This window comes from Lampetra fluviatilis, chromosome 10 (assembly GCF_964198595.1).
Source record: "Lampetra fluviatilis chromosome 10, kcLamFluv1.1, whole genome shotgun sequence".
NCBI classification, from domain to species: domain Eukaryota; kingdom Metazoa; phylum Chordata; class Hyperoartia; order Petromyzontiformes; family Petromyzontidae; genus Lampetra; species Lampetra fluviatilis.
Window position 1 is genome coordinate 8,593,960 of NC_136284.1, and position 13,649 is coordinate 8,607,608.

Below are 13,649 nucleotides of genomic sequence, written 5' to 3' on the forward strand. Positions count from 1 at the left end.
TGTAGTCCCGAACACACACACACAGACATACACACACATAAAGACGCACAATTGTCACGCAAGAGACAATCTCAACGAACGTGCCGGTGAATGTTATCACAGAGGTAGAGAGAGGCCAACGCAGCATCGTCGTCATCATCATCATCATCAAAGACAAATGTCCCCCGTGTAGCCTATTGGGGCAAGTGCTGTTAGCGAACACCTATGAAGGCCGGCCCGGCACACCAGGGGGGGGGGGGGGGGTGGCTCAGGACCATGCCCGGCCGCCTTTGTCTCCACCAGTGGTGATGTTTACACACCACACCGGGTACTCATTTGAGGCTGAGTCGACAAAGGGGGGCAATGAGCCAGGCACCGGTTAAGATAATCGTCACTGGTGTTTGCCATGAGTGGGAATCGAACCCGGGTCCGCCGGGTTCGTAGTGGCAGCGCGCTAACACCCACCCACCCCCCATCATCAGCCACATCAACAACAGGACCCCCCCCCCCCCCGCGAAACACACACCCACCCTGGACTGGAGCCCCCCACTTCCAAGCAAAGCCCCCCCCCCATCCACCGCCCGCCTCCACTCCGGCACCACCCCCTCGCTCCCCGACACCCCTCAACGCGAAGGGCCGGCCGCCGGACCTCCTCTGCCCGTCCGGGTCTCCTTCTTCCACTTCATGCGCCGGTTCTGGAACCAGATCTTGATCTGTCGCTCGGTGAGGCACAGCGAGTGGGCGATCTCGACGCGGCGCCTCCTCGTCAGGTAGCGGTTGAAGTGGAACTCCTTCTCCAGCTCCAGCGTCTGGTAGCGCGAGTAGGCGGTGCGGGCTCGTCGTGAATCCTGGCCCTCTGTGTACGGATGGAATCCATGGGGGGGGGGGGGGGCGACAATAAACATTGCTCTCTCTCTCTCGTGCTCTCTCTCTCTCATGCTCTATGTCTCGCTCCCTCGCTCAGCCTCTGGGTCTCAGTCTGCAGTTTTGCTTCGAGATCCTGCACGGTGCTGTGCAGCGCTGTTCAGTAATTGTAATGTAAAGGGGCAGCCGTGCAATTGCCAAATCGCGCCGCTGCAGGCGATAGGGCGCCCACGAGAAAACTCCATCAAGTGGGGCCCCTCAAAAGTGGCTCTATGGCCTCTTCTTCCACGATGGCCAGGAGTCTAAGAAGAGGTATTACTGTATAGAAATGTGCGTAGCAAAAATATAAATCATAATACTACAGCGCCCCCCCTGTAATACTCGCTACGATGATGGTCTGCGCTTGTCACCCTCTCAGGGCTGCACGCTCTTCATTGTATAATAGCGCATCCAGCTCTCTGTTAATCCACTGCTGGATGAAGGCCTCTCTGACCGCCGCATCCGTCACGCGTTGTTTGACCACCATACTTCACCACGCCGGTCAGTGCGGATTGGTGAGCAATGACGGCAGGAGAGGGTTGGGGGGTTGGCCACGACGATCTACGGATATCACTCGCCACTGATGCGAGCCGCGCCCGCGGATGTCGAGGTAGCCGGATTCATAGCGCAGTGCACTAACCCCTGCGCCACAGCCCACTATCTACGCCTTCCTTTTAACAATTGCAAGCCGACGTGTTAAAGCAAATTTCAAAGAGAATTGTTTGGGGGCGAGTGATGTGAGCGAGCACCTATGAAGGACCGCGCAGTGCACGATGGGAGTGGGTGATGCGCTCGGCCACAGGCACGCCGGGCCCCATTTGCTGCTGATGGTGATGATGGTGGTGATGATGGTGGTGATGATGGTGATGATGGTGGTGGTGATGATGGTGATGATGGTGGTGATGATGATGGTGGTGATGATGGTGAAGATGATGGTGGTGATGATAGTGGTGATGATGGTGGTGATGGTGGTGATGATGGTGATGATGGTGATGATGGTGGTGATGATGATGATGGTGGTGATGATGGTGATGATGATGGTGATGATGATGATGGTGGTGATGATGGTGATGATGATGGTGATGATGATGGTGATGATGGTGATGATGATGGTGATGATGATGGTGGTGATGATGGTGATGATGATGGTGATGATGGTGATGATGATGGTGGTGATGGTGATGATGGTGGTGATGATGGTGGTGGTGATGATGGTGATGATGATGGTGATGATGATGGTGGTGATGGTGATGATGATGATGGTGGTGATGGTGATTATGGTGGTGATGATGGTGGTGGTGGTGGTGATGATGACACATGCATGACATCGGGTACTGGTTTTCAGCTGAGTCGACCTACAGCTTTCACACGCCAAAAATATTTATTTAAAAAAAAATAATAACAACGTGTCTGGCTCACAGGAAAAGATGTTGATAAATCTGCATTCTGCCCTTCCTCAGGAAACTAAATATATACACACACACCGACAACAAAAAGACAAAGGTCCCCCATATAGCATTAACAGCCCGTTGGGGTAAGTTCTGTTGGCGAGCACCTATGAAGGCGCGCACGGCTCACGAGGGGGTGGTCTGGCCACAAAATGCCCGGCCGCCTTTGTCTTCCCAGTGTTGATTTTTTTTTTCTCACACCCACAAGGGGAGACCCAGGATCGGTTCAAATATTTGACCTGCATTTAAACCACTACGCCACCGCTCCCCACAACATACATGTACGGTACATACATGAAGAGACAAAGGTCCCCCGTAAAGCCTTTAATATACTATTAGGGCAAGTGCTGTGAGCGAGCACCTATGAACACACACATACACACGTATACATATATGTATATATATACACACAAGGTTTTCTTGAACCAACGCAATTATGCATTTACCTTCAAACACGGTCCTACAGAATAACGTACAGGACAATTCAAATAAATTAGCCTTTGCTCATTGTTAAATGAATTGTAACATCTGCACGATATGTGTATAATGTACCCGGTATATTCATTGGACACGAAAGGAAGACGGTGCATGATGGTGATAATATCACGTTATGTCGGGGCCTTACTGTTATAGCCTCTGTATGCGTGCAAAGTAATTCGATCAGGAATACTGTATAGATATATTAAACTCACATTTATATTGTTGTAATTATCATAAATATTTAATGACATTGTGTTAACGTTTCCATAGTTAAGTGTTTTTTTGTTGTTACGTGGTTCAAGTAAATGTCTCATTCATAACGCCACATCGCCCTTTGCCTGCATTGCGGTGTAGAGTTAAGCGCGGCACTTTTCTCGTTTGGAGAGCTCTCGATCAGAAGTGAAGAGTTTCACACTGACACAATATTTTTCGCCATAATACAATACTTAACTTAATGATAGCACTGGTCACCATAACCAATTCAATTGTATTATAGTTATAATTAACACGTGCTTCGTTTAAAACAAACTAGACTGTTGGCTGTAACTTTTTTCCCACTAAACTCGCTTTAGTAAATAATCAACTCACATATTATACTCTTTGCAGTCAGAAATTTTTTTTTTACTTTTAAGCATACAGTACGTGTCTGTGTGTGTATCATCGCCACTAGGGAGACAAAGGCGGCTGGACCTGGTGCTGTCCATCCACCCCCGCGCGTGCCGTGCCGGCATTCATACGTGCTACTCGCTAACAGCACTTGCCCCGACAGTCTGTTACGGCTATACGGGGGATCTTTGTCTTTATAAGTAGAACGAATTCTTCTAAAACTGAAGGAGGGTGTCGACGGTGATTGTGATGTGAAATCGCGTTGCTCAGTTGACCAATATAACGCCACTTGATGCTTGTACGTGAGCGCACTTTAAAATAAACTTTTGAATGTTGAACTTTCCAATTGTCTCCTGTTGTTGCTCGTCTTGTTGTTGGTGGTGTTGGTGGTGGTGTTGGTGGTGTTGGTGGTGGTGTTGGTGGTGTTGTTGGTGGTGTTGGTGGTGTTGTTGGTGGTGTTGGTGGTGTTGGTGGTGTTGTTGGTGGTGTTGGTGGTGTTGTTGGTGGTGTTGGTGGTGTTGGTGGGGTTCTAAGTAGCTCAACGTTAATTTTCGCGAGTTTGGAACAATGTAAACTTTTACATGTTAAAGCTAAAGTTTACAACAACACTTAAACACAACAACACGAAGTGGCAGTGACGACACCACGGTGCTTGTGCCAGGCTAGGTGCACCTAGATATACAAAACACACACAAATACCAGACAACACAACCATAATCCACAAACACTCGCTACATAGGAAGCTTGCATATACGTGCATCACGTGCAAACGTAATGATTATTTATTAGCAAAACTTATGGATTTTTACAAAATATAATTCTTACCTGCTTTTCAAGTTTCAGTGAAAGCGACTAAACTGACAGCACAATTCGTCAGTTTAACAATTCGTGCTTACTTTGAAGCGCACGTGTTCTTGGCTATGCTGTCCATGTTGCCGTGTGCATGATTACCCTCGTGATCAGCATGTAACTAAACGCGCACGTGTGTACATATATATACATATCATTACATTGCCGACACAACAACCACAGCCACCACCACCAACCACCACAAACGAGTACCCCCTCTATCTTAACTCTGATCAAAGCACTCCTTCTTCCGTCGTTTATAGTATCTAGCATTAGAAGCATTATATAGCCCATATAAAAAAAAAGCAGGGGTGGACGCGCCTACCATTATTCGACGTAAACACCCGTGCGTCGTGGAAGATCACACGTCCTTGCTGCCACTATCACCCCCACCCCCCACGCACTTCTCTGTTTTATTGCTCTTACAAACAAAAGCTGCGCGGGGTTATTGTTTACCTATATACGACGAGTGTAACACACGCACCAGCCTACCTACCCTGAGCTTGATGCGACCTCCTCATCCAAGGGAAAATCTGGTGCTGCTGCTCCTCCCGATGCTGACGCTGCTGCTGCTGCTGCTCCTGCTGCTGCTGCTGTTGTCGGCCTCCCGTTGCCGCTACTCCTATCGCTGCCGCAGCGGCCACCACCACATGGGACCCCGACTCTGGGGCTCCATGCGACCCTCCGGGCCCCGCGGCACCCCGAGGAGCGGCGCGGATTTGCAGGGCGGTCGCAGCGCCTCGCAGGGCGCCGTTACTGCCGAAGCCGCCGAAGCCGCCTCCGCCGCCGCTGCTGTTGTTGTTGCAGCTGTTGCCGCGTTCGTCTCGACGTCCTGCTGCTGCTACTGCTGCTGCTGCCTGCTGAACACTACCCAGAGCGAGGGCTGCTGCCGCCGCTTTAGGAACACAGAGAGACGCTGTTGCCGATGCCGTCCCGCTTGTAGTCGCGAGAGGATTCGTCTCCTGCGCCGCGACACGACCGCCCACCGAGACGTGCTGATGCTGTTGGTGTTGATGCTGCTGCTGCTGCTGATGCTGCTGCCCGTACAACCCGCAAGAGGACCTTCCGGCCGGTATCATCCCGAGGCCGGCCACCGCGCGCTGCTGCGATGAGGCAACGCTCTCCTCCTCGCACGGAGAGAAGGCAAATGCAAAGGACCCGGGCCCCGTCCAGAGGATTGATTCGCGCAGCAGCAACAGCAAAAAAAAAGATCATTAATTTCATTCGATTCTTTTTTTGGGGGGGGAGGTGGGGGGAGAGCAATGTATACTTTTGATGGCGTGCGTCTCTCCCGTGTTGAGACGGAGGATGACGCTTCTACGGAAGGTGACCGAAATCATCGACCGATACGAAACGACGCCGCGATGCCCCCCCCCTTCTCCCTCACCCCCCCCCCCCCGGTAGAAAACGAAGGGCAGCAGCCCGGGGGATGAGTTTGGATGCGAAGTGGCGAGTTCGGCGCCGTTGTGACTTTTGCACTGTTTGTGCGCAACAACGTGAAGTTTGTTTTCGACGTGGAGGTCTGTTGTTCTCTCTCCCCCTCTCCACCTCCACCACCACCTCCACGATATCTTTGCTGCTTGGTGGCCGCGAGCCGACAGCCCAAGATGGAGGAGGCTCGTTGGGGGGGGGGGCATGGAGCCCGCAGATGAGCGCGGTGCGCGTGACACACGAAGAGGCGATGTCACAGCGACACCTGGCGACCCCCGCTCGCCGTCGGCGGTGCAGCGTTCTCGAGGCATCGCCATCACGCGCCGCGCGCGCCGCTTGTGAAATGGCCGAGTGGCCTTCCTACGGAGCCCTTCCGACATCGGGTGGCCTTTCCCCGGGGGGGGGGGGGGGATGGCCTTCCAGTTACCAACAACAGCAACAATTACGAGCGGCAACAAACAATATCCACGACAACAATGTAAACGGCAGCGATAGGCGACGCTTCAAGAAAGTCGAGCGACCGAGACGCCTAAAGGCTCTCTGATCGTTTCTATGCAGAAGCAGAATTGTCCCCAGATTTGTCAACACAAGTCGCAACAAGTTGACCGACAGCTCGGGTAGCCGAATGCACGGGTGATGTTGCTTGCAACCGAAATAACGAACCCCTGGCAACCGACCGACGGGACGCAACGCGGTCGTTCTGCGTCAGCGAATATCTCGATAAAGAGTTGGACCACCTGCCACGTCACGGTAAATGAAACGCATCTTTCAATTCGCTGTCTTTTTTCCTCCACTTTAAGACCTTGAGTCGGCACACACACACACGAAACTATCTTCAGGAGTCGTCCGTAAAATGTGTCGGGGCACAATGGTAAATCGGTGTATTTAAATGTTGCAATTAAGTTTGCGATATATACTGTAGCAATTTTTTAAAAATCCCACCGTTAAAAGAAATGCACATATGGCTCAACACGCCTTGCAGTTGGATGTAAAATGAAATGACGGACAGGCATTGTCGTGAGTTCAGTCGGAACACATTTATTCAGATTATTTGCTTATCGAACGAAATCAACAAGGCAGATTCCATCCCCACCCCCGATGTAACGCCAGTCCACACAGACAACGCACAAATGCAATGATCCCCCCACCCCCGTATAGCCCTTCAGCAGACCGTAGGGGCAAGCGTTGTTAGCGAGCACCTATGAAGGCAAGCGCGGCACACGAGGAGCTGGGTGGCCAGCACCACGCCCGGCGGCCTTTGTCTGCCCAGTGCCCCGATGTTGACGACACAGCGCACCAAGTATTAATGTCACAACTGAGCCGACCTAGGGGAGGCCCCTAGATCGGTTCATATATTCGTCAGCGATGTTTGACCTTGAGCGGGAATAGAACTCGCGTCGCCGGGTTCGTAGCGCACCGCTACACGACTACCCCACACCACACAGCCGTTAACAAAGACAAAGATCCCCCATGAAGCCTTAACAGACTGTTGGGACATGTGCCTTAAACAGACACATATACACACATGCTATGTATATAGCCTATGCACAATTAGCAGGCTTACCTATTGTACAAAATCTCTACATCATCTCAATTGCAGTTTATGTTACGCTGTTATGCCAACAACCAGAACTATATACTGTATATATTTTAGAAAATACTGTTATATTTTGTGTCGTTGTTATTAACATCCCGGGGCTATTGACTACATTGCTCAACTAGTGTAACAGACAGAATTGTACGAACAATATCGCGGTTGTAATCATCTTTCGCGTACGTACGCACGTGTACGCATGTGTGTGTACGTACGGGTACGCACGTGTGTGTAAACGATGCGGGGAGCGGTAGCGCAGTGGTTAGCCCACTTCACTCCGAACGTAGGCCACAACGAGTTCGATGCCCGCTCACGGCCAACACCAGCGACGATTATCTGAACCGGTCGTGGGCCTCTCCTCGGTCGAGTCAGCCTCACATGAGTACCTGGTGCGACGTGTAATAGTACGCCACGAGGGAGACAAAGGCGGACGGGCGTGGTGCGAGTCGCCCACTCCCTCGTGTTCCGTTCTGGCCTTCATAGGTGCTCGTTAACAGCACTTATCCTGTAAAGGCTTTGCGGGAGATATTTGTCTTTGTGTAGAGACGGTGCGACTGTGTGACCTTATCTTCAACTCAGTACAGCTCGGTAGTGATTTGGTAGCGTTCGGATGGTTAGTTGCGAGTAGCTTGGTTATTGGTTGAATTCGGTTAAATGATTGCGTTTGGTTTGATCGATTGATTTGCTTGGGATTTGTGCGGTTATACTTTGTATTGGCAGGTTGCGTGGGTCGGATTGCGTGTTTAGGTTGCGTGGGTGAGTTGCGTGGGTGGGTTGCGTGCTTGGGTTTCGTGATTTGGTTGATGTTTTCACCGAACATGCTGGTTTTTTATTTATTGTTTATGGTTGAATAGTTTTTTTTCCAGTTTGGGTATAGTTCGTTAAGTTGCTCGGTTAAACGTTCGCTTGGTCAGTCTACACGGTGGGTTTGTTTGCGTGAGTTTCGTTGCTCGCGGTAGCCACTTTGCTTTGTTGATCGAGTTACAGCGGTTGGCTCCGAGTTGGATTTGATGTTGGGTCGATTCGGATTAAGTTTGTTGGGTTGCTTAGTTGAGTTTCTTGTCCGATTGGTTGCGTTCGCCGATTAGTTTCGTCGCTCGGGTTAGTTAGTTGCGCATTGTGTTCGTTAAGTCGCTTGTTTTGATTGCGTGGGCTGCCTGGTGAGGCTATCGTTGCGTCTGCTGTTCGAGTTTGATGATTTGCGATGCCGGGTTCGACGGGGCTGAGTTGATCTGCGTTGGTTGCTTGGGAAGGTTAGTTTGGGTTGGTTATTGGGGTTTATCGATTGGTAAGCTCGGGATAGTTGGTTGCTTTGACAGGCTGCTTGTCTGGAGTAGTTGACTCCGTTAGATTTGATGGTGGATTTGGTTGCTCGGTTAAGTTGCTTGGCTGATATTACTGCCTCGTTGTGTCGGCTCCATTCTGTCGCTTGCTTGCTCAGTTGCTCGGCTGGTGAGGAGACGTCTATCTGGCGTCCTTGATCTGTTAGTTGGGTCGTTGCTTGTCGTTCAGGTTGCCTGCCTCGTTATCTTGCGCCGTCTGGGTTGCTTTGGCTGGTCCGGTCACGTGTTTGTTGGTTAGGTGCAATGTTGAAGCGTGGTTATCATAAGGGGGGGGGGCGGTGTGATATTCATTGAGTGCCCACCCCCCCCCCCATTATCCAATGTCCGCCCTTCCATTTCGTAGCCCGATGCCGTTCCGGCCTGTGGGTCTCAACGCAGTTGCACCGCCTGCGTACCCGAGAGCCGCCCCACTGACTGGGTGGTTGGTTGTGTTGTTTGGTGGTGGTTAGCGATGTGGTTGTTCGTGGTTGAGAGCCATGGAGCAGGTGAGGGGTGGTTGGTGGTGGTTGTGTAGCGGGTGAGGTTGGTGAGTGGTAGTGGTTGTGTAGGGGGCGAGGTTGGTGAGTGGTGGTGGTTGTGTAGGGGGCGCGGTTGGTGAGTGGTGGTGGTTGTGTAGGGGGTGAGGTGAGGTGGTGGTGGTGGCTGTGTAGCGGGCGATGTTGGTGAGTGTACGAGTTGCGGTGTGCACGCGGCTCTCAGCTGCACCTCCTCCTTCCACCCACCCCGCCTGGCGAGCGCAGACATTGTTCGTGGCGTCGCGTACGCTGTAGTCACAACCTTGCAAACCTGCATTGGGGACACGCAAGGTCGTACCTACAGGGTAGGCGAGCCAAAACCACAGCGGGTGGCGGGCGGGGGGCCGGTGGTGGCGAGGAGGAGGAGGACGAGGATGACGAGGAGGAGGGTGTACGCCAGGAAGGAAGCCGAGGGAGGGTGGTGGTGGTTGGGAGGCACGGGGACAGATGGCCACCGTGCGGACCCCCATCACAATCACGTCGCGTCCTGGTTCCTCTCGTACTCACTTCGCCAATGTTTCCGCGACGTCGTCTCACGGACGTTGTCTCACGACGACGACGACGGCGACGATGATGGTGGTGACGATGTTGAGCGCGCTATCGGATTTGCGGCCGGACACACGCGGCCTGCTGGAGTCGGGGACTAATCACGAAGACCCCCACCACCTCCTCGTGAGATGGCTTCTGGGTATCGAGAGATAGAACGGCAAGATGTACTACTGTACACTGTATGTTGAACTTCTTTCGCGCCGTACGTAGCCCACGGTGCTCATCTGAGGCGGCGGGCGAATTTGGTGGGTCACAATACAGATTATTTTTTTTTAATTGCACACAGAGAGACGGCAGCCTCTTAACACTTCAACCGCGAATCGGTTTAGCCACCCCCCCCCCGCCGTCCCGAACGTTCGAAGCTGTGGACAAACACGAAACGCGCTGTCCCGCGCCAGATCCATTTTCTTTGCGGACGGCTGCCTGCTAACCTCGACCCGGCCGTCCTGACGTGCCCGCCACGCATCCACCGAGCTCCTGTACACGTCATTTGTCTTTAGAGAGAGAGAGAGGAAAAAAAATACGTGCGAGCCCGTTTTCTCCCCGTCGTTCGAGAAACACCCCCCCACCCACCCCACCGCCCCACATCTAGACAATCGATTTTCGTTGCTCGATGCACGCGATTTTCTTTCTACAGCGACACGCACCGATATAGAAAGTCGAGTTAAACCCGTGATGACGAAAAAAGATGAGCGTCGCGGTCGTGGCGTGCGGACTGCGAGGGCCACGCAGCAGAGAATTCGTCGCTGCGTGGTGCCCCGGCGGCTTGCGCACAGGCGCGCGCTATTCGGGACTGCGTAGCGGGGAGCCGTACCTCGAGCGACCCCGGATCCCACCGCGCGCGCTTCGGCCACCACCAAATAGCCCCTCCACACCACCACCACCACCAAATCGCCCCTCCACACGACCACCACTACCAGCAACCCTCTAAGCCCCCACCTCCATCTCCACCTCCCCCCCCGGCCCGAAAACCTCCGCACTGCGGAAAAACCACGTCAGTCGCGCCAACCACGTGACCCTTCCCTTTATGCGCGCATTTATTAATTATTTTACGGCGAGTAGCCGGAGGTGAATACATTACATTGTTTAATTGATCCGGCTGAATTTTTTGTGTTAATTTTCCGCAGCTTAACTGCAAGTTTGTCCTTTTAAATAATAATTAAAACTACGACGCCAGACGGTACATTTTTTCTTAATTTCAAGTATCGGTGCCGAACATTTTTTTCAGAAGTTAACAACAAAAAGCAGCATTTTCTTTTGCAATTACTTGTGGCCGGATTTTCAAGGACACGCGATTGCTTAGGGAGGAGGCGTTGTTAACTCACTCAAGCAATACGCAAACATTATTGGCACACACATCCACACTCTCCCAAAATACGTCTGACATTCTTTCTCACCGTTTTTTTCCCCGCTGTAATATTTAATTTCGCCTGATTTGATTGGACCCCTGCCAAACGATGCATCTGAAAAATAAGTGAATACCTCGATGCGCTTCGACTGGTAGGATGGCGATGTTTAAGCGTAATTCGTATGTGTTTGGGCGATGTGTTTGCCTTTGCTGGAATTTGCACGACGATCGCTTTTTTATATTGTTTGTTATTGTAACGGTCTTACCAGCCCCTTACTAAACATCTGTGAAACACAGCTTCACAGCTTATCGGATTCCTCCAGTATAAATATACATTTTAATTCTGATTCAAAGGTATAGAACATGTAACTTCATCATCGCCTTTGCGCGGACCGTAACTTGCATATTTCCTTCAGATGTGACGTGCACTCCTACCGCGAGAGCAAGCGTTCTCGACAGCAAATGAAACCACACGCACAAACGCACGCAAAACGGCACCGATGAAAACTTAATATCCGGGTGAATTATACTCGACTTGGTGAAGATAAGTAATGCGCTCGATAGACAGTAGCAGCAGCAGCATCAGCAGCAACACGACCCGATAGGTTACCGGACACTGACATGAGCAGCGAGCCAACATGACATTCCCAAACGCGCGTCACTCATCGGCGCTGCGCGTCCTCTATTCAGAAAATGGCTCCCGCCGTGTTACACAGCTGATGAATGGCAATAACGGTGGCAAGCATATATCCTACTATATGTGTACAACAAAAATTCCTTTCGTTTCAACACTGCGTATCCGCAAAAGAAGCGACAAGACCACCGATTATTATCTTCACAAACTTTAACAACAACAAACAAACGCAGTCTCAGAGGGCTCTATTTTCGCGCTACAGCGCTTTTACGCGACTCCTCGTGTGGTACGGGGTGTGCTGGTGGTGGTGGGGGGGATGCACCAGTTAACGGATGCCGCATAGGGATGTGTAAATAATTATATAATATCACTTTTGACACACGTGTGGGTGCGTGTGTGCGTGTAGCGGCTAGCGTACTGACGCACCCGGCCACCCGAGTTCGGTTCCCGCTCGCGACCGATAAACTTCGGTAGATATTTGAGCCGATCCTGGGCCTCTCCTAGATCGACACGGCAGTAGATTGAGCAAACAACCCGGCGCGGTGTGTAAATACCAGCACTGGAGAGACAAAGGCGGCCGGGCATGGTGTTGTCCACCCCCCACCCCCTTTCGTAAGTCGCTAACATTTGTCCGTATCTCGAGTGGCAATTGGTCAACAATGCCCAGGTCGCACGTAGTTTTTTTTTGTCGCCCGCAGGCCCCCAACAATTGCCTGGCTAAGTGGCGCGGACGTTTCACGCGATGGATCGTAGGGGGCAAATATGTAGTTCGCGACGAGCGATGGAATTGGCACTCGAACGTGTACGCGCGCGCGTGCGTGTCTGTCTGTCTGGGCTGGCCACCCACACCCCCTCGTGTGCCGTGCCAGCCTTGATAGGTGCTCGCTAACAGCACTTGCCCACCGCTGTCTGATATTTGTCTTACGCGGAGAGGCAGAGAGGCTTGCTAAATCGCGCTTGTTCTACCAGTCTACAAGGTTATTCGGGTGATCCTAGTCTTTGTGAGTAGGTATAGATGCTTGCTAACAGCACTTGCCCGTCTAACAACAGCCTGTGCAGTTGGCTATACGGGGGCATCGTTGTCTTATCTATGTTATACGTGTATGTCTGTAGTAACGTGTACGTAGTAACGTGAACGTAGTAAATTGTATTCAACCTTATTACAACAGCTACACCGCGGTCAATTGCGCGAGGCACGTACACATATAGACTACTTACGTGAGTGTGTCTGCGTGCTGCAGATATAGATTGGCATTCATATCGACAGGCAGCGCAAAGATAAAGCATGAATAGGCTGCTGGGGCCAGTGCTGTTAGCGAGCACCTATGAAGGACCGGAACGGCACACGAGAGGCTGGGTGGCCAGCACCACGTCCGGCCGCCTTTGTCTCCCTCGTGGCAGATGTTTACACATCGCACCAGGTACTCGTTTGAGACTGAGTTGACATAGGGAGCGGGGGGGGGGCAGGACCGGTTCAGATATTCGCCACTGTTATTGGTCGTGAGTGGGAACCAAATTCGGGTTGGCCATGTTCGTAGCGCAGTGCGCAAACCGCTGCGCCACCGCTCCCCACACAGGCAGCGTCACACACAAAGACAAAAGATCCTCCGAATAGCCTGAACCGACTTTTGGGGCAAGTGCTGTTAGCGAGCACCTATGAAGGTCGGCACGGCACACGAAGGGGTGCTTGGCCAGTAGCACACACACAGACAAGACAAGACACAGACAGACACAGACCAGACAATACACAGACGTACACCGAGATTTAATTAAATTCGCGGACGCGAATCTGGTCGAGTCGAGACGTCCTTTGATCGCTCTTCCCCCCTCTCTCTCTCTCGCGTTGGAGCCTCGCTCCGTCCGTCCGTCCGTTCCGCGGCGCCGCGATTCGAGCCTCGCAGTTGGACGCCGCGAGCGGCTCTCCTCGCCCGCCCAAAAACGCGATCACCGCTCCGGTGAGCACCGGGCAC

General features: G+C 52.1%; 1 protein-coding gene across 1 annotated transcript; it reads right to left on the reverse strand.

The window, feature by feature from the left end:
- Positions 1–602: 602 nt before the first annotated feature.
- Positions 603–5,344, reverse strand: LOC144934321 (uncharacterized). The gene is made up of 2 exons (XM_078860003.1): positions 4,762–5,344; positions 603–835 (listed from the first exon to the last, which is right to left on the reverse strand). The coding sequence occupies exons 1-2, from the start codon at positions 5,342–5,344 to the stop codon at positions 603–605; spliced, it is 816 nt and encodes a 271-aa protein (XP_078716129.1).
- Between the last annotated feature and the right edge of the window lie 8,305 nt (positions 5,345–13,649).

Excerpts from the sequence above, each read along its gene's own strand:
- LOC144934321 (XM_078860003.1), bottom strand. The coding sequence starts at position 5,344 with ATGATACCGGCCGGAAGGTCCTCTTGCGGGTTGTACGGGCAGCAGCAT. Across the intron at positions 836-4,761 it reads GAGGTCGCATCAAGCTCAGG|AGGGCCAGGATTCACGACGA; the intron begins GTAGGTAGGCTG and ends ATCCGTACACAG.